At 42.4% G+C, this 22,018-nt stretch overlaps 1 protein-coding gene across 2 annotated transcripts in view; it reads left to right on the plus strand.

Moving 5' to 3' along the window:
* APBB1IP (amyloid beta precursor protein binding family B member 1 interacting protein) overlaps positions 1–22,018 on the plus strand; it is a 199,085-nt gene that overhangs the window by 58,937 nt on the left and 118,130 nt on the right. For both annotated transcript variants that reach the window (XM_073629794.1, XM_073629795.1), the window contains exon 2: positions 13,735–13,806. In XM_073629794.1, the coding sequence (XP_073485895.1) occupies positions 13,735–13,806 (72 nt within the window). The remainder of the gene's footprint in view (positions 1–13,734; positions 13,807–22,018) is intronic.

Consider the following 22,018-nt stretch of genomic DNA (forward strand, 5'->3'; position numbering starts at 1 on the left):
ACCGATTGGTATCAGCGCTGAAGGTTCTGTGCATTCAGGGATGAGGTTCCAGAATGTAGAAGATTTGCTGAATGCTGCACCTTTCCCTTCTGCAGCACTAAAGAGCCAGGAGGGGTACAATGGATCTGGGGTGCCCCATATCCAATGTCCTTACTGTCTGTTTTAGAAGTGCCAAGAACAATTGAAGGAAAATACAGTATGTTCAGAAGGGACACATCGGAAAAAAAGTTAACCAGGTTTTAACCAGGTTTTTATTACTGTGCCCACATTGGATAGCTTTCCCCTCACTTCCTATAAAATGATTGTCAAAAAGAACAGGAGGGGAGGAAATCTCAATGGGGACACAGACAGCAATTAAAACGTATCTAATGTTCTAATCCTTCCTCCTTCTACCTAAAAATAAAAAAAAATTAAAAATGACACCCAAAATTACAAGCAGACTTATGAAATGACCATAGGCCAATAAGACATAAAGACTCCAACAAGCACATTGTTTTGGTGCTTGAAAGTGGTAGCAGTAGCTAAAGGTCTGGGCCTAGCTGCAAGAGCAATATGCAACAAGAGAAGATAGCCACTCATCGATCAAGGTAAAGTAGAAATTTCCAAAAAGCAATGTGGAGACTGCCACTGATGAGCTCTTTCTAGAAATGTTAGTTGCCTGGCTGTTATGTTGATCCACTGGCTTCAATATTGATTCAGAAGAAGTATGGATATCAGGAATGTTGGAGAAAAGATAGAAGCCCTTTATGGTGTCAATCACTAAATTTACCCATGATGAAATATCTACATTATTGGGTTTTGGTCATTCTTTTTACTGACGCCAAAGACTGGTGGCATATTTCACCATGTATCAGAGGTTGGCACTATTTATTTACTGACATACGGAATTGCCATTATTATTTTCACTGGCACCAAAGGCTACAGTACTGTACAACAGGGTTGAGATTTAACTATGTGACCCTTACTGCAGCAATTTTCATGGTGCTTTTCTAAATCTTACAAATTGTTTTTCCCACGGAATTTAAAACACATTGTTAAGTGGTTTAAAATGGTTCTAAAGGCAGAAAGTTTTTTTTAATTAACTTAATGTAAATAAACCCAATATATTGTCACAGGGTGCAGTAAATAGCAGCATGCATATAAATGAGTAAGTAAAGGATTAGGTCAATCACAGTTCACTAAACAATATGCTCACTAGACTATAGCTTCATAGAATGGAGTTCTATGCAGATAAATTAGAATGAACCTGGTAATCTACATAAACAGCAATAAGTAAAGGCATTAGAAAACAGTAACAGTAATGATAATAAATACTGAGATGGCTCCTCTGTAAACAGTAGGTTACCCTATATGCACTTTAGAGTGCACGCTATATGATTGGCAGCAATCAAATTTAAGACTCTCTAAAGAGATACCTCTTATTCCCTGTACACACGATCGGACTTTCCGACGGAAAATGTGCAATCGGAGCTTGTTGTTGTTGAAATTCCGACCGTGTGTAGGCTCCATCAGACTTTTTCCATTGGAATTTCCGACACACAAAGTTTGAGAGCCGGATCTAAAATTTTCCGACAACAAAATCCGTTTGCGTAAATTCCGATCGTGTGTAGACAATTCTGACGCACAAAGTGCCACACATGCTCAGAAACAAGCAGAAGAGCCGCATTGACTATTGAACTTCATTTATCTCGGCTCATCGTACGTGTTGTACGTCGCCGCGTTCTTGACGTTCGGAATTTCCGACCAACTTTGTGTGACCGTGTGTATACAAGACAAGTTTGAGCCAATATCGTCGGAAAAAATCCAATGGATTTTTTTGTCGGAATGTGGGATCGTGTGTACAGGGCATTACAGTGGACAATAGGCAAAGTTCTTGTAAAGTAGCTATCTGAGTGAGCAGTCTTTAGCCCTAGTTCTTTAGCTGGGTGACATTGGGGGCTAGTCTTTACAGTGACGCACATGAGTACAGCCCAAGTAAAGTCTGCATGCATTAAATAATGCGGCTAGTTAGATGGCCAGGCCAAATGTGTTCAGTCTCTGCTAGCAGCAACAGGTTAATAGCAGCAGTGTCCTATCACCAGTCCCAGCAATAATGCAACAGGGATCCTGCTGTTCAGTTGTCAGCTAACTTCTGGATCTCTCTGGAGCGACTCAGGCCCTCAGTACATGGTCTCAGCAGGTTGATGTGCACACAGGAGCTGGGATGTGCACACCTCAGTCTCCTCCTTGGCTCCGTCTATCAGGACTCCAAGAAAACACGCTGGAAAGGGTTATACCAGATTGGTGTGTGACTTTTAGTCTTTTAAAACCACAATATTTTAACATGCATCAAAGTCAAAGTCATAAAAACACTAACATCAGAAAGTTAACACTTAATTCTGTGTAGCAATAACTCACAGTGGAGCTGCTGGTTTAAGCGGGTTTGTTGCTTCCCTCTGTTTCACCAGCACCGGGTCTAGGGGTTCCGTTGAGCTTACTGCTGGACGACACACGCACCAACACTGTAGTACGTTTTCAATGCTTTATTAAATAGTCAAACTTTAGGAAGTAGCAGGAAAGAGGTGGAAAAGGAAACTTTCAGGAGAAACTCAAATATCTTCTTCTAATATCTTAGCAACAAATATCCCGGTAGATTTCAGATAATTGAATGGAATGCGCTCCCCTTGTGGGACACACTCTTTGCTCGTCTGGGTAGGCCTCTCTCGCCGGTCTAGCAGCCAGTACGCAGCACGAATCTAAAGTCTCTGCCACAGACTTACTTGGGAGGGTAAATCTGCACGATCCTCTGCCACAGGATGTATCAGATCTTCTGCAGTGAACAGTCAGTCACAGTGCCTGAACCTTTAAGTCGAACCAGCGACACTATGCTGTATAATTACTTCTTTTGGATACGTCCTGCAACCGAGTCACCAGGCCCCTCTATAGACCAGCATGCTGCGTGATCTCTCCAAGACGGTCCTCCCCTGGGATCTCCTCGGCTGTCTAGCTTCGTCACACAGGACCGACAGCTCAGGACCATTCCTCGGCCGCGGTGGTAGGCTCCAGACAAGCCTCTGGACCCACCCCTGAGCCGCAGCATCGTGGGCCTCCCGATCGGAGGACCACGAGGTAGCTCCTTAACGCATACCTGTTGGCCAGGAGGGCCAGAAGGTGGCTGTAAAACGACACTAAAACATGGCGTCTGTCCCATAAATACCCCCTTCCCAGAATGCAACTCGGAGGACCACCTCCACCGAGCTTGTCTCAGAGACAGAGGAGCACCTATACACTTCAACACATTGCTTTTCCAACACTGACTAGTGGTAACAGCGACACCCACCGGTCAGCACGGAAGCACACACAACGTCAGCCAAGCTGGAACAGAGGCGAACTTTTAACCTTCCTAACACCCAATTTATTAAATTAACCTAATCTGTGGTAGATTGTAAATCTACCAGCGCTACATCTGTTTAACACTAAGCTTTTAATAGATTGGGTGGCTAACAGCATTGTCCGGCTACTGATACCACTACATAGTATTTATGACTCTGTGTTACTTTCTGTTTCCTACAAGATGTACTCACATCCTTCACAATTTACACACGGCCATCCTGTGATCATTATGATTCCTATAGTTTGGGCTATTGGACCTTGAAAGAAAGAAAAATACTTATAAACATACATATTCAGGACATCCAACATTATTATTACTATTACTACCTGTTATTGAGCAGGAATAAGCACCAACATATTTCACAGCACAAATAGACTATAATGTGTATAGGCAGGTTTTGGAAGGTTGTATAAGACTTGTAGTACTATTTGCTATGTAGCTGGATGTAACCCACTGTTTTATACTGACTTTGCATAAATGTATCCATAGACCTTAGGGGTCTTACATAACATAAGCACTAACACTCTGCAGTTGAAACATTTGTTTATTCACTTAAAGGATAACTAAACCCAAATACAAAAATGTTATATATTGCAGCTTATCAGGTTACTTAAATTTAGTGGCGGCATTCGTTTTCTTTTTTAAGGCTATGTACATTTCTGGCAAGTACAGAAAATACCCCTTAAAGGGGTTGTAAAGTCAGAAGCTTTTTTATCTTAATGCATTCTATGCATTTCAAAAGCCTTCTGGGTGTAGCCTTCTGGGTACAGCAGGACGGCCGAGACTTTGCCTCCTGATTGGCTGAAACACAGCAGAGGCGCCATTATCTCCCGCTGCTGTCAAAGTCAGCTAGGCAATCAGGAGAGAGATGGGGCAGGGCCGGGGAACGGCTCTGTGTCTGAATGGACACAAGGATCTGTGACTCGGCTTGGGTGCCCCCATAGCAAGCTGCTTGCTGTGGGGGCACTTGACAGGGGGGAGGAGCCAGGAGCACAGAAGAAGGACCCGAGCAAGTAAGCCACTGCACAGAGCAAGTAAGTATAACATGTTTGTTATTTTTAAGGAAAAAAGAATGAGATTTTACAATCACTTTAATCTTGCCAAAAATGCTAATTTCAATCATAACGAATGACATGAAAAAAAGAACGAAAACAAAACTAATTTTTCGGCAGTGCACATGTCTATTGACTAGCTGGACTGGGTGCTGTTTAATTTTTGGAATCTGTTTCAACATAATTGTCCTACCCATATCTACCACTTTAACACCTAGCTGACCCTCATTTGGAGGGAATGTCCTTATTTTGGAACCAAAATCCCTTTGTCACTGTTTGTCCCTAAGTTTCCTTTTTTTTGTGATGTATATAGCTCTATATTAAACATACTATTTAACTACCAAAAGTGTTATACTACGCTAAACCAATTACCCAACCTCATAATTTTTGCATTTGTTATTTGGAAAAGCCAAAATGAGGAATAAGTAATTGCAAATAACCCATCATTTTTTGCATACTAATTATTCATATTCCGTATAACTGTGGTGTGGCAGGGCATTTGTCTACAGTACATACTGTGTAGTGAACGATGCACCTCCTTGCCATGTCAAAAAATTGGGAGGTATGTTGATTTGTCATCCTTCTCCTCATCAGGTGATAGTGTCGGCCTAGCAATTGGCAACTCAGGACCCATCACTGCTTCTTGGGAGAAAGCCTCATGCTCCCTAATATCAGAAGCACTGGGTATTGGCACCAGCTGATACATAAGAATGGAGCGGTGGAGGAATATGTCAGTATAACTGGGTCAATGGGTGGGTTAACCCCTTCCCAGCCATTAGTATAGTATCAGTAGTATAACATTCAATAATGAATCAGTACTGTACCTGTGTGTAAAAATATGGATTAAACCAATAAAACCTTCACATTTAACCAATGTGTAGATTCAATGTGTGATCAAACCATTTCATATACAATCCAACTGAGATGATGGTCTATGTATTTTTTCTGAGCTTCCCAGCATGATAAAGCTGATTGTCATCAGGTGAATACGGCATAGGGAGAAGATTTTTTTTTTTCCAGAAAGACGTAGTAGAATACATTTTGACCTAAATTTATGAAGATTTTTTTTTTATTGGATATGTTTTATAACATAAAGTAAAAAATATTGTTTTTTTTCAAAATGTATGCTTTTTTTCCGTTTATAGCGCAAAAAATAGAAAAACACAGTGGTGATAAAATACCACCAAAAGAAAGCTATATTTGTGGGGAAAAAAATTATATAAATTTTGTTTGTGTACAGCAGTGGTCTCCAAACTGCGGTCCTGGGGCCAGATGTGGCCCTTTGTTTGCCTTTATCCGGCCCTTGAGGCCTTATTCCTGCCACTGACACCAACAACGGGGCACTATTCCTTCCACTGACACCCACAATGAGGTATAATTCCTTCCACTAACAACAAAAACGGTGCACAATTACTCCCACTGACACCAATTATTTTTACCCCCAAAAATCAGGCATTGTTTACTCCCACTGGGCACAGTCCGGCCCCCCTAAAATCTGAAAGATGGAGACCCCTGGTGTACAGCATTGCATGACCATGCAATTACCAGTTATGCCGTGTACACACGGGTGGACTTTTAGGCATCAAAGGTCTGACGGTCTTTCCGACGGACTTTCGATGGAGTTACGACGCACTTTCGACAGACTTTCAACGGACTCACTAACGGACGGACTTGCCTACACACGATCACACCAAAGTCCGATGGATTCGTACGTAATGACGTAAGACCGGACTAAAATAAGGAAGTTCATAGCCAGTAGCCAATAGCTGCCCTAGCGTCGGTTTACGGATTTCTCGATAGGAATTGGGTCCGGCGGAGTTCATCGGACGCTGAAGGTCCGATGAAGCCCACACACGGTCGGATTGTCTGACGGATTTGTTCCGTCGGACCAGTCCGGTCGAAAAGTCTGCCCGTGTGTACGCGGCATTAAAGTAGCACAGTGCTGAATAGTAAAAAATGGCCTGATCATGAAGGGGGTAAAACCTTCCAGAGCTGAAGTGGTTAATGCAAAAATAAAGCTATCTATGACCTGCATAAGCATTTCCCATGATAATCCAATGGTTCCAGGTTGAATAATCGGAAGGCTGAGCAGTAGTATCCTAGGGTGCTGACATCAGTAAAGTCTTTATAAGGCATGAAGTTTGTTGATCATGGCACACGTGGCAAAAACACATTACAGCATTTCCTTGGGTCACCTAACATGCTGGTTTCAGGTCATGTGACCCAAAATAAAAGCATTACAGGACTTGATTGTCATATCTTATAAAAGTTTACACTCACTCTGTTGATCTCACCATCCTTCCTTAATGCCTGTCTGGCGGAGTAAATTGGACCTATTTTAGTTTAGGTTCTGCTTTATTAAGCAGCAAAAAAAAAGCATGTTCAGCAATGTTCTGAGTTGTTTTGAAATGCATGCATGAAATGAGGTGGCATTTTTTAAATAATAACAATAATATTAACATGTAATAGTAAGCAGATGTGGTAATAGATACTTGGTAAGCCAATAACTCATTTCTACAATTCCGCTTGTCTTTGATCACAGAAACAGTTACAGAAAGAAATTCTTCAAACAAAGCAGTGCTATGAATGATTGCTTTCTGAGCCCACATATAAATAACCATCCTTTGCATACTTAAGTGAAGCTCAATTTTAAGATTAACAAATGCAGGTGCCCAGGCGTTTTGCTAAACCTCTTTACTGAATGGCGATTGTGATCAGAGATATCGAGTTCTCTGGGTAAATATAATAAGCATAAAAGGTTTCATAATGTAAAAGAAAATGCAAAAATATAAGGAAGGCATGCGGCACCATATGCAGATTACCAGAAACATATGTGTTCTCTCTTCCTTCACATATATTTTGGTCTCGCATGCCTTTACATTAAATAAGATTAGGATGTGGGAAGTATGACAAGCTCACAGTGTTTTTTTTTTTTAGGGAAGTAGAATTTCTTAAAGTGGTTGTAAACCCGTCAAACTACTTTTTACTACAGGCAAGCCTATAATTAGGGCCTTTTCACACTGGGGCAGTTTGCAGGCGCTATTGCGCTAATAATAGCGCCTGCAAACCGACCCGAAAGTGCAGCTGCTTTGATTCCAGTGTGAAAGCCCCGAGGGCTTTCACATTGGAGCGGTGCACTAGCAGGACGAGAAAAAAAGTCCTGCCAGCAGCATCTTTGGAGCGGTGAAGGAGCGGAGTGTATATCGCTCCTTCGCTCCTTCACCGCTCCTGCCCATTGAAATCAATGGGACAGCGTGGCTATACCGCCAACAAAGCGCCTCTGCAGAGGCGCTTTGTGGTGGTTTTTAACCCTTTCTCGGCTGCTAGCGGGGGGTAAAACCGCCCCGCTAGCGGCCGAATGCCGACGGTAAAGCGCCGCTTACAATAGCGATGCTTTACCGCCGACGCCGCCCCCACCCCAGTGTGAAAGGGGCCTTAGGCTTATCTGTAGCTACACTGGATATCTCCTAAACCTGCACGGTTTAGGAGATATCATAAAAAAGAAGAAAGAAGGACGGCACCCTCTAAGTGCAGCATGTATGTTAAAAAATATTTAGCTAGCATAGCCTGATGAAGGAGCACGCATGCTCCGAACGCGAAGCACCGCCCGCCTCACCCCGCTCCCGGAAGTGAAGACGCAGGTCAGCACGGCGCTCCACGGAGGATCTATGACCACAACCTAGCCACCTGGAGGCTCTGAGGACCCTTGGCACCACCGGAACAGCTACCAGGTCACAGGACTCACATCCCAGGACCCCCCCCCCCCCCCCCACACTGGCCCGTGACACCCACATCCCCCGGGAGCACGCGGATGAAACTACTTTATATGCTGGTTGTTAGCAACTCAAAATGTGAGTGTTTTTATCTATTGTAATAAATATTTTTTAACATACATGCTGCACTTAGAGGGCGCCGTCCTTTTTTCTTTTTTATTGTTCCAGAGCTTCTTCTAGCTTTTATAAACTGGCTGCCTTCCATTTATTCAGCATCATTTTATCCTCACATGGATTAATACCTGAACTTGTTGTGAAACATTAACTACCATCACCAAGTTCCCCCCGTCAGGAACCCTCAACCCACTCCCTTCCCCCCACCCCTATTGGTTTAGTATACCCGGCTATATCCATTGTGCGCCATATTAACCCCTTGTTCGCATATTTATTTACCCCTTAGGAGAAGATATCCCTGTATTTAATAGAAAAAATACAGCGCTGTATAAAATTATTGAAAATTAAAAAATTATGTGCAAGTTATGATACAAGAATTTATCATCATCATTTGTTGAAAATATGTGAAAAAATATAAGTAAATAAAAAATCAAAGCAGCCGCTATACGTGGGATACACACAAAAACATAGGAAATAAGAAGCAGCAGCGATAACAACAGTGATATCAAACAATATGTTGTTGTGAACACTAAATTAATAAAACAAAAAATAATACATATAGGAAAAAATGTTCAATTGTAAAAATAGTGCAAAGCCTTAAGCCCATAGATATATCTTCATTGTGATGATTGGATACAATGATTATATAAACAAATCCTCCACCGCACCGTAGTGATGACACCATACAAAGTGCACGCTTAACCCAAGGCAAGCTTTAAAAGCTTGCGACCTTTTACCCGGTCAGGGCCTTTATCCAAGAGGAAATGGGGGGGGCAATATTCCACCAAACCCCACGGAAGGCGTCACTCCCAGCTCAAATCTCGTCAGGTATACAAATCCAAGGTACCAAGATAGGTGGCACTCAAAGGTTCCCCAGGAAAAGGAAAGGAATCGACATAGTGTAATCCTGATAACTTGTATTTATTAATAATTAAAAAGACACTTACAATGTCGTAGAGATAAAACAGCATATAGCAAATCAGCCGGCTGGCTATAGCGAACACCCGTCCTGCAGTACTGCAGTACACGCGGAACGTCAGCACGTCAGCTCCTCCCGACGCGCGTTTTGTCACACAATGACGTCGTTCGGGGCACTTCCCTGTATTTGCATGTGCCGACGTCATCGGCACATGCGCACTTAAGCAAACTGAAGCAGACTGTGCCGTTGCCGTTAATTTAGACTGTGTCATTAATTTACTAAAGTACTAAAGTTATCCATAGATATGGCCAGGTATCCCATGTTTGTAGGTGGGCTCTTAAGTCTGCCAGCCATAGTTGTGGGGGTCAAAAGATTGGGTAGATTAGAATACCTGTCCCAGTCACTATAGTTCCCCACTAATAAGCCAGTGACAGTGGCCCAAACTCTTACTATTACTATTATAACTCAAACTATTACCTCTTCCCATTCCATCCTCTACAGGGGTCAAACTCAATTTGATCGTGGGCCACATCAGCATTATGGTTGCCCTCAAATGGCCTGTTGTATCTGTAAGACTATATAAATGTATCAGCTCTTTATCATATTAAATAATTGCCTCTACATTCAGTTATTACTGGTTTTAGTAATAACTTAAAGTGACACTAAAGTCTTGTTTTTTTTCGTTAAAAATAACAAACATATTATACTTACCTTCTCTGTGGCAGTGGTTTTGCACAGAGCAGCCCAGATCCTCCTCTTCTTGGGTCCCTCTTCGGCACTCCTGGCGACTCCCTCCTGTTGCCTGAGTCGAGCCACAGCAACCTGTGTCCATTCAGACATGGAGCCACAGCTCGGCCCCACCCCCTTTCTCTCCTCATTGGCTGACAGACTTTGACAGCAGTGGGAGCCAATGGCGCATACGCTGCTCTCTCAGCCAATGAAGAGGGAAGTCCCGGGAATGAAACTGACACAACCATGTCTTTTTTACCCCAGATCGCTCCATAAAGAGGACCTGTTATCCTTATTTCTATTACAAGGGATGTTCACAGTCCTGGTAATAGAAATAGAAGTGATCAAAAAAAATGAAAGGGATGGTGTAAAAATGTAACATAAAATAAATAAGAAAAAAAAGATTAAAGCACCCCCACCCCTCCATGCTCATGTGTAGAAGCAAATGCATACATAAGTCGCGCACGCATATGTAAATGGTGTTTGCACCACACATGTGAGGTATCATCGTGAATGTTAGAGCAAGAGCAGTATTTCTACCACCACTAGGGTGCAGATGTGCTGGGAGTGAAGATGGCTGAATAGTTAGAGGGGTTTTTAAAATAGGCGACAAGGGGGGGTCCAGAGGTAGAGATAGACAGCAATGAATATATTCCAGAGGGTAGTATTGGGGGCATTAGTGGTAGGTTGACTAAAGCACATAAACCCGAGGAAAGTATAGTAACAAGTCCTATTTGCAATCTCAGAACACCCAATAAGAGGACAGCATGCAACCGGTCTAGACTACGTGGCATGTTCACCAATGCCAGGAGCCTGGCGGACAAGATGGGTGATCTAGAGATTCTGTTGTACGAGGAGGATTTCGATTTTGTGGGAATTTCAGAGACCTGGTTCAACAGCTCTCATGATTGGCTGGCAACCATTGAAGGGTATTCCCTTTATCACAGGGATAGAGAGGGTAAAAAAGGGGGAGGGGTATGCCTATATATCATGAACAATGTACTAGTGAATGTGAGAGATGACATCAATAAGTGAGCTAGGGAGGAGGTGGAATCCTTATGGGTAGAGCTCCAAAGGAATGAAGCTAAGGGGAAAATAATACTGGGACTATGCTATAGGCCACCTAACCTGAGGGAGGAGGAGCTGACGGACCACCTATCACAATTTGGATTAGCAGCAAAGATGGGGAGTGTCATCATAATGGGGGATTTTAATTATCCAGACATAGATTGGGCAGAGGGAACCACGCATTCGTCTAAGGCTCGAAAGTTCCTAAATGTCTTGCAGGACAATTTCATGGGTCAGATGGTAGACGCAACAACTAGAAACAAGGCATTACTAGATCTACTGATTACCAACAATACAGACCTGATCATGGATGTGGTAATACGGGGCAATTTAGGAAACAGCGATCACAGGTCAATTGGCTTCAGTATAAAATCACACAAATAGAAAACATAAGGGGAACACAAAGACACTGAATTTCAAAAGAGCCAACTTCCCTAAACTACGAACCTTGCTAGAAGATATAAATTGGGATTAAATCTTAGAAACATAGAACACGGAGGAGAGATGGGTTTGCTTTAAGAGCATATTAAAAAAGGGAATTAGCCAGCGCATTCTATTGGGAAATAAATTTAAAAGAGCGAACAAAAATCCTGGATGGCTTAACTCCAATGTAAAAATGCATATAAAAGCAAAGGAGAAGGCCTTCAAAAAATACAAGGCTAAGGGATCATCACCAGCATTCAGACTTTACAAAGAATGCAACAAGATATGTAAGGGTGCAATTAGGGCGGCTAAGATAGAACACGAAAGACACATAGCGGAGGAGAGCAAAAAAATTTGGACCAGATGGCTTGCACCCGAGGGTACTTAGGGAACTCAGTCAAGTAATTGCCAGACCATTGTTCCTAATTTTTACTGACAGTCTACTGACTGGAATGGTACCAGCTGATTGGAGAAAAGCCAATGTAGCACCAACATTTAAAAAAGGACCAAAATACATCCCTGGGAATTACAGACCAGTTAGCCTAACATCAATAGTATGCAAGCTCTTGGAGGGGATAATAAGGGAATATATACAAGTTAGTAATGAAAAGGGTATCATTAGCAGTAATCAGCATGGATTCATGAAGAATCATTCTTGCCAAATCAATCTATTAACCTTCTATGAAGAGGTGAGCTGCCATCTAGATAAAAGAAGGCCCGTATCTGGATTTTGCAAAAGCATTTGACACAGATCCCCATAAACGTTTAATGTACAAAGTAAGGTCCGTTGGCATGGACCATAGGGTGATTACATCGACTGAAAACTGGCTACAAGTGCAATTTAAGAGGGTGGTGATAAATGGGGAATACTCTAAATGTTTAGGGATGGGAAGTGGTGGTCCCCCAGGGTTCTGTGCTGGGACCAATCCTGTTTAATTTGTTCATAAACGACCTGGAGGATGGGGTAAACAGTTAAATCTCTGTATTTGTGGACGACACTAAGCTAAGCAGGGCAAAAAATTCTCTGCAGGATGTGGAAACCTTGCAAGAAGATCTGAACAAATTAATGGGGTGGGCAACTACATGGCAAATGAGGTTTAATGTAGAAAAATGTAAAGTAATACATTTGGGTGGCAAAAAAATATGAATGCAATCTACTCACTGGGGGGTGAACCTCTGGGGGAATCTAGGAGGGAAAAGGACCTGAGGGTCCTAGTAGATGATAGGCTCAGCAATGGCATGCAATGCCAAGCTGCTGCTAACAAAGCAAACAGAATATTGGTATGCATTAAAAAGGGGATTAACTCCAGGGATAAAGCGATAATTCTCCCACTCTACAAGACTTTGGTCCGGCCTCACCAGGAGTATGTTGTCCAGTTCTGGGCACCAGTCCTCAGGAATGTACTGGAAATGGAGCGAGTACAAAGAAGGGCAACAAAGCTAATAAAGGGTCTGGAGGATATTAGTTATGAAGAAAGTTTGCGAGCACTGAATTTATTCTCTCTGGAGAAGAGACGCTTGAGAGGGGATATGATATCAATTTTCAAATACCATACTGGTGACCCCACAATAGGGATAAAACTTTTTCGCAGAAGGGAGTTTTATAAGACACGTGGCCACTCATTAAAATTAGAAGAAAAGAGGTTTAACCCTAAACTGTGTAGAGGGTTCTTTACTGTAAGAGCGGCAAGGATGTGGAATTCCCTTCCAAAGGCAGTGGTTTCAGTGGGGCGCATTGATAGTTTCAAAAAACTATTAGATAAGCACCTGAATGTAATGTATGTAATACTGACATATAATCACACACATAGGTTTGTTGGACTTGATGAACGTGTGTCTTTTTTCAACCTCACCTACTATGTAACTATGTAACTAGAACTCCTCTGTAGCTCTAAATACCTATGGAGATTTTTAAGTATTGTAGTTTGTCGGCATTCAATGAGCATGCACAATTTTAAAGTGTGACATGTTAAGTATCTGTTTACTTGATGTAACATCATCTTTCATATTATACAAAAAAATGGGGTATATGTGGTTTTTTTTTTTTTTTTTAGTTTATTAAAATGTATTTTTTTTTTTTAAATAACGCTTGAAAAACCGCTGCGCAAAAATCATCATTTTATTCCCTAGGATCTCTGCTAAAAAACATATATATATAAAAAACGTTTGAGGGTTATAAGTAATTTTATAGCAAAAAATTTTGATTTAAACTTGTAAACAAAAAATGCCAGAAAAGGCTTGGTCTTATACAACATATTAACAAGCATATCCTTTCTTTTGCAGATGGAGCAAACCTGTGAAGAAATCGATGAAATGTTTAGCAATCTGCTGGGCGAGATGGACCTCTTAACACAGGTGAGTCATCTTAATACAAAAAAGCCACACAACTTGAAGACGACCATTCAAAAGAAAATGCCTCATTTATTTTCCCTTCACATCGGCTGCTCCACAAAACTTTCCAGACTGGATAAATATTGACAATGTGGAGACATTTCAAAGGAAAAAAATTGGTCCACTCTGCCTCCTCTCCAGATTGTGAGAGGAACAGTCGGTGTGACATCATTGCAGCTACAGTAACTGCAAGGAACAGCTGTATTTCTGTGCCGCCAAAAAGAGATTTACTCTATTAAGTCTATCCAAAATATTTCAAGGCCTAATCCAAAAAATGTCAACACATGCTGTTGCTTTTTCTGAACAAGTGAAAACTAATCTATAAACTTGTTGCAAGAACTTGCATGTTTCGAAAACCCTCTGATTTCAACACATGCTTAATAAAGCAGATGTGAAAAGGAAAGGCCTGTAGAGGACACAGGCGTGGTTTCCATAACGTAAACTGAAGTACCTCACATAGAGCTGGTAGAAATGATAGTTATGCCATCACCTAAGCCAAAATCCTCTGTGACCATTGACTTCAGAGCTGCGCTGTTACATACCTTGTGAAATTAAGAAAATGCTTTAAATTCTGACATTTTAAGATATCTTTTTCTTTGAAGACTTGGCCCATTTAGACGTTTCCAATACATTGCAGTTTTCCACTTGTTAACCTGTGTTGCGGTAAGGCAGTCCATTCATATTGAACAAGCTGTCAACTTAAAGCGGAACTTTACCCATAACTTTTTGATAAAAAATAATGTTCTTTTCACAATAATAATTATGCTACCAAAATTAGTGTGTGCTGTAAATTGCCTCCAGCATTGCTCCTGTTTATTCTTGAAGAGGCTGCCATTTTGCTGAAGCCCATAGCCTCTGAACAGTAGTGATGGGCTCGGGCGTGTCCGGATTAAACCTTCCAGGAAGTCGGCACTGCACACCGCCAATCATATGCAGCATGTGTGCAGCAAGGTCCTGGACCTCCAAAGGCCTAAGGCTGGATTCACACCTATGCATTTTTGGTGCTTTTTGCATTTTGCAGATTTGCGTTACAGTTCATTTAACATGGTTTCCAATGGAACACGTTCTGTAGTGCAAATCTGCAAAATGCAAAAAAGCACTAAAAATGCATAGGTGTGAATCCAGTCTAATGGTGACTTCCAGAGTCAGGAATAGCTGACATCCGTCTTGGTAGAGTGGGTTACAAGGCCTGGTGGGTGTGATGCAAGATGGAGTGATGGGCGCCAGATACTTTTTGAATGCAAAAAAGATTTATTGTCTCTGAACAGAACTGTGGGGGAGAGAGTTAGGGCCAGGACACCCTTAAGTAGATGCAATGATAAATGGCAGACTCCGAGACTTCTATAGGTAACAGCTATACAGGGGAATGCCTCCAGCCGGATACCACTTCTGTATAGGTGCAGAGCAGGATGAGATAGTGTATTACTGGATTGTACACAGTATAGGCCAGTGATGGCGAACCTTTTTGTGCCCGAGTGCCCAAACAGCGACACAAAACCAACTTATATATCTCAAAGTGCCAACACAGAATTAATCCTACCAGCGGCTCTGTACAGAGGATGGGACTGATCATCCCTCTGAATGAGCCCTAAGGAACCAAAAACATACGATTCTGCCAGATTCACTCAGAATGCCAGGGATCAGGAATGCGTTTTGCTCAGAATGGAGGGTTCAGGAATGCGTTTCACTCAGAATGCACTGTGCAATACACACTGACCTACCTGCAAAACACACTGACCTACCTGCAACATACACTGACCTACCTGACACATACTTCCTGCACTACTCACACCCCCCCATCCCCACACACAGTGCAATGTAGATCGTAGGATGCATCCTCCTTCTTACCTCTCCATGGCCTCACCATCCATCACATCAGGGCTCTCCCCAGCACCGTGCAAGCAGTTTTGCAGAAGTCCCTGCCATCCAGCCGCTCCTTGGTGTTCCAGCCGCCGGGAGGTAAGCTAGCAGCAACTGCACCTCTCCCATGGTCATAACTAAAGATGAGCTCCGGCGTGTTCACACAGCCCACGTGCAGAGCCCGCCAGGAAGTCGGCACTGAGCTGCGCAAATCACAGGCAGTGAGACATTGTTCTGTTGCGCGATTGCAGAGATCGGGAAATGTCTCACTGCCTGTGATTAGCGCAGCGCAGTGCCGACTTCTTGGAGGGCTCTGCACGTGGGCTGTGCAAACATGCCTGAGCTCATACTTAGTCATAATCTGCTCCAAGAACTGCCCCTCCCCGCTGTTCCACATTTGCCAGAGGGACAAGCTGTACCAAAGTAGTCCTGGGGCAGGGGGAGCTGGAATAGGGTGTCGCAGAGAGGAATGCCCGAATGCCTCACCGGAGGTGTAGGGGTCTGGGGGAGGCAATAAGCTGCAAAGGATGATGCAAGAGGAAGGGAGCCGGCTCCTCCGTGCCTGCACCACCAGTGCAAGTGACTGCCTGGCTGGGGGATTCCCCCCCCCATCCTGGCGGCGCGCTACGTGCCCACAGAGGGGGCTCGGCGTGCCAGCTGTGGCATAGGTTAGCCATCACTGGTATAGGCACTTCTTTTTAAAGGGGTTGTAAACCTTTGTGTTTTTTCACCTTAATGCATCCTATGCATTAAGGTTAAAAAAAACCCGTCAGTGACCGCCCCCCCAGCCCACCCATTTTACTTACCTGAGCCCTGGAACTTTACCCCGGCGGGGACGCGCTGTCTCTCTGCCAGGGTTCTCCGCTCTTGATTGAATAGATTGATAGCAGTGCAGCCATTGGCTCCTGCTGCTGTCAATCTAATCCAATGACGCGGGCACCGGGGGGGGGGGGGGGCGGGGCCGAGTCATACATTCAGCATCTATGGACGCCGAATGCTGGACTCGGGAGCGCGCCCGCAATTTAACCCCCTCGGGAGAGCGCTTCTCCTAGGGGGTTATCTGATGTGGGGATGAACCGCAAGAGCCGTAGGGGGACCCCAGAAGATGAGGATTGGGGCCACTCTGTGCAAAGCGAGCTGCACAGTGGAGGTAAGTATGATATGTTTGTTATTAAAAAAAGAAAAACGAACCCTTACAGTCACTTTAATGTTTTACATAGCTATACCTGCAAAAGGTGCCATCCTGTGATCTAGCAGGAATTAATTTTCTGACTAAAGTTCCACTTTAACACAACACTTTTTTAATACGCAACACAGATTTTAATAAACTTCCAGATTTTTTTTTTTAAGAGCAGTACACCACAATATACAGACAGTTTACAGGTGTGTACTGTGGTGCGCTGAAATACACATGCATTGCGGTGTGCTGGTAAGGTGCATTGGGGTAACATTTGAAGTAAACGAATAGTGTGAATAGAGGCTTAAAGCGGACCTGTCACTTTGACCTCCAAAAGATTCAACCCCCTTCCTAACCAGGCCATTTTTTGCAAAACGGCAATATTTTAACTGACAATTGCGCGGTTATACAACGATGTACCCAAATAAAATTTATGTCCTTTTTTTTCCCACACATAGGGCTTTTTTTTTGGTGGTATTTGATCACCTCTGCGGTTTCTATTTTTTGCGCTATAAATAAAAAAAGACCCACAATTGTGAAAAAAAACAATGTTTTTACTTTCTGTTATAAAACATATCCAATAAAAAATTGAAAAAAAATATATTTTTTTTATCAATTTAGGCCAATATGTATTCTGCTACATGTTTTTGTTTAAAAAAAATCCCAATAAACGTATACTGATTGGTTTGCGCAAAAGTTATAGCATCTACTATTTTTATGAATTTTTTTTTAACTAGTAATGGCGATGATCAGCGACTTTTAGCGGGACTGTGATATTGCAGACAGTCGGACACTAGCTGACACTTTTGACACTTTTTGGGGACCAGTGACACTAATAAAGTGATTAGTACTAAAAATATGCACTGTCACTGTACAAATGATACTGGCTTGGAATGGGGTAAACATCCAGGGTGATCAAAGGGTTAACTGTGTTCCTAGCCAGTGTTTTAATTTACTGTGGGAGGTGCTTTTACTGGGGGAAGAGATGGAATTTATTCCCTGCTTTGCAGGGGCACAAATTCCATACCTTTCCTTCTGTCAGAACAGCGATCTGCCTTGTTTACATAGACAGATGTCCATTCTGGCTCTCTGCCTAACGATCGGCTGGTGCTGGCAGACATCGAATCCGCGGTACCCACAGATCAGCTTCGCTGTGTATAATCACAGTGGGGGCGGGTCTCCAGCGGTGCACCCAATACCCGGAAGTTTCGGATCACGTACTAGGTATGTGATCCGGTGCAGGAGAGCCACCTTACCGCCGTATATGTAAGTTATACAGGTTTTCCTAATTGGAACACTCATGTTGGAGTCTTTGGAAATACCTAGGGATGAGCTTCGAACCCTTCGAACATCGAGTGTTCACCTGTTTGCCAAACCGCAAATTTTGTGGGCCGTTCGCAGCAAATTCGAGCGTCCCATAATGCACTGCAAGACTGCATTGGGACGAGGTGCTTTGGGGTGGGGGGAAGAGCCCCCCTGTCCCAAAGCACCCACCCCCCCATGTTGAGGGTATGTGGCCTGTGGTCCTGGTCTGCCAGGCTGTGTGCTCGGATACAGTTCTGGTATGGATTGTGGGAAGGACCCTACGCCATTTCTTTTTATTGTTTTGGCGTGGGGTTTCCCTTCAAAATCTATACAGACTAAATTGTCTGGTATGGTCTTGGAGGGGGGGACCCCCACGCCAAAATTTTAAAAAACAAAACAGCGTGGGGTTCCCTCTTAAGATCCACACAAGACTCAAAGGGCCTGGTGAGGTCCTGGGGGGGGGGGGACCCTACACCGTATTTTTAATTTTAATTTTGGTGTGGGGTACCCCCTCAAGATCCTCAGAGCACAAGTCGCATGCCACAAGTCGGATCAGTTAAGATGATGATCCGACTTGGATGGACTTCCATTCAAATCAATGGGCTGAAATTGCCCCCAAGTCAGACCAAAATAGTGCAGGAACCTTTTTCAATGTTGGACTGACACAAGTACACAAGTCGGACCAGTTAAGATGACTCTCATAGGAAACCATTGATTCTGATATGTCATTTGACTTGTGCTCTCGAAGTCGGCGTGAACCAGTGTGAACCAGCCCTCAGTGCTCACTGGCAGGCAAGGAGATTGACAACAGCTGAAGCAGTGACTATGTATAAGCTGCAGAAGCATGTGTGACACTGACAGTGACAGCCTGGTATATCTCTCCTTGACCTATGACCTGGGGCACTTTTGCAAAAACTACTGTATTCCAATAATATTGTGTGATCAAGTGGTAACAACCAACCGCGATACGTTTTTTTTCAGCTGGCTTTCTCATGAAATCGGTTCAAGCGGCTCGTTAGCCACTGGATCACTTTCCGAAGTGGCGGAAGAGGGGGGAGGGGTCGCTGGTGTTTCTCAGGCTTACTGTTTTCACCTGCGCAACGAGAAACGATCCGACGGTGTGGCCGGCTGGTCACAGAGGCTACCAGAGATCAGATCGTCTCTGATTGCCTCTATGGCCTTGGAACTGTAGTGACATCATAACATCACTTCCGGTCTGGGGCAGAAGTAAATGTATTTATTTTTAAAGCAAAAGATCAAACTTTTTTTTTTTTTCTTTTGTTGATCTTTTGCCTTTAAAGGTTGAGAAGAGATTTGGGTTCTTTTTAACCCCAGATCTCTCCATAAAGAGGACCTGTCATCCTTATTTCTATTACAAGGTATGTTTACATTCCTTGTATTAGGAATAAAAGTGATACAAAAAAATTAAAGGGATAGTGTAAAAATAAAACATAAACTAAATTAGAATTTTTTTTTTTAAATGTCCCCATCCCTCAGTGTTGCACCACCACACATATAAGGTATTTCTGTGAACGTTAGGGAGAGAGCAATAATTGTAGCACTAGACCTCCTCTGTAACTCTAAACAGGTAACCTGTAAAAAAAATTAAACCGTCGCCTATGGAGATTTTCAGGTACCGTATTTTGTCGCCATGCTCCGACTGTGCGCAATTTTAAATTGTGACATGTTGGGTATCTGTTTAATCTGCATAACATCATCTTTAATATTTTACCAAAAATTGGGGTATATATTGTGTTTTTTTTTTTTTAAATTGCAATGATCTCCATCTTATTCCCTAAGGTCTCTGTTAAAAAATATATATAATGTTTAGGGGTTATAAGTAATTTTCTAGCAAAAAATACTAATTTGAACTTGTAAACAAAAAGTGCCAGAACCCTAAACCAAAAATGTAATATACAGTGTTGCAGCCTACAAATCATTAAATGTGGTAGCTGCATTAGTTTTCCTATTCATAGGTTTTTTTCCTCCTGTTTTTACCTAGTGATCTGACCGGTAACACACTTCCTGTATTAAAATGCCTCTACTTTAGATGAAGGAGCAAAGGAGGCACATTTGAACAGCAGCATTGTCAGTCTGGAGGAGGGGAGTGTTAGATAGACTGGCAGATTTAAATACACTAACAAAATGAAGCCAAATTCCAACTAACAATTTATGAGCAGTTACAGCAAACTGTTTTTTTTTCATTTTGGAATGAAGGTTTTATATAAATAAATACAACCGATTATTGTAAGCATCCCTGCCAGTGTTGAATGGTTTGTCTCATCCCTGTAACCGATACACCAGCAAAAGCGCTTGTTCTCTTGAAAAACAACAAACTTACTGGTCAGATCACCAGATGAAAATAGAAGAAAGAAAGCCTAAAAAATAAAACGAATGCAGCCATCACACCTAAGAATTGGTAAGTTGCTCTATAATAAATGTGCAAGATAAAACACAAACCATTGAAGTGGCACTGCATCCAAAAATATATAGACTCAACAGGAACAACAGAATAGGAGGACTTTATAGGTTGCCACACATAACTGCTGAATAAAGGAAATGAGCACTAGAATTTAATGTACAAAGTTTATTCATGATACTTCAAAATCAAGTGAGGTAACAATAGCTCATGTATACTTCATAAATGTCTAGCCCAAAATTGTATACAGTACAGTATAACATATAACAAACAGATTCTGGGTCTTGATCTCTACTTGTTTCGCCAAAAATGGCTTCCTCGGGAGATCCTGTGGTGTATCAAAAGCGAATCACAATTGCTTACAAAACCTTATAAAGCGTATACCTCTGGAAGTAACATTTCTATTGCTTATTCTCAAAAACTATATCTAGTACTCACTAACTCACAAAGCAAAGCAAATAAAAGGGCTCAAGGATGCTCAGTCCCAAACCGAGGGGTCCAGAGGATGAAAAATGGTACATCAAGGCCACACACGGTTGTTAGGAAAACCCCCTGAGGGCAGTATATAGCCTAGTAAATTATAATATTCAGTATATCAATCTTATAAACAAAAAACAAAAAAAAATATATTTTGTATATATATTTGGTATATTATAATGGTGCATTTGGGTTTAATACCCTTTTAAGGTATATTAACATGTATTCATTAAAATCATTCTTTATTTTATTTCACATGACTTTATTTATCTGTATATAGTTTGTTTAGCTGCCTACATGTGGGCGGGGTCATCTTTTCCCTGCACGTGGGGGTACCGTTCGCACAGAGAACGCTCATTAATGCCCAGTATCGGTTGGAGACTGTGGTCATGTGAAAAGTCTAACATTAAGGCAGTTCCCCAACTTAGAGATGAGCCTTCACTGTGTGCAGTAGTAATATTACAGAGTTCCTCTGTGGAGTGCCTTGTTCCTTGTCACTATGTCACTACACACGGTAACTTAATTTATGTTGCATTAGGGCAGGGGTCTCAAACTGGTGGTTCTCGGGCTGTTGCAAAACTACAAGTCTCATCATGCCTCTGTCTGTGGGAGTCATGTTTGTAAATGTCAGCCTTGCAATGCGTCATGGGACTTGTAGTTTTGCAACAGCTGGAGTGCCATCATTTTGAGACCCCTGCATTAGGGGGACGCTGCTGAGCCTGCAATAATAGATTGAGAGTCTGCGCTTAGGATTTTAACAGGGCTGCTGCCTTCCCTTAATTAATTCCTAATTAGGAGTTAATTAGATGTACTGGAAAAGAAAATAGGGAAATTGGCGCTGCCTTACTCAAATAAATTTTCCCAAATCTTACTAGTAATGAATAAGTGTGTAAAACAAAAAAGGTTACAAGTATTAAGTAAGTGTGTAAAATAAAAAT

This window comes from Aquarana catesbeiana, linkage group LG05, assembly GCF_042186555.1.
Source record: "Aquarana catesbeiana isolate 2022-GZ linkage group LG05, ASM4218655v1, whole genome shotgun sequence".
NCBI classification, from domain to species: Eukaryota; Metazoa; Chordata; class Amphibia; order Anura; family Ranidae; genus Aquarana; species Aquarana catesbeiana.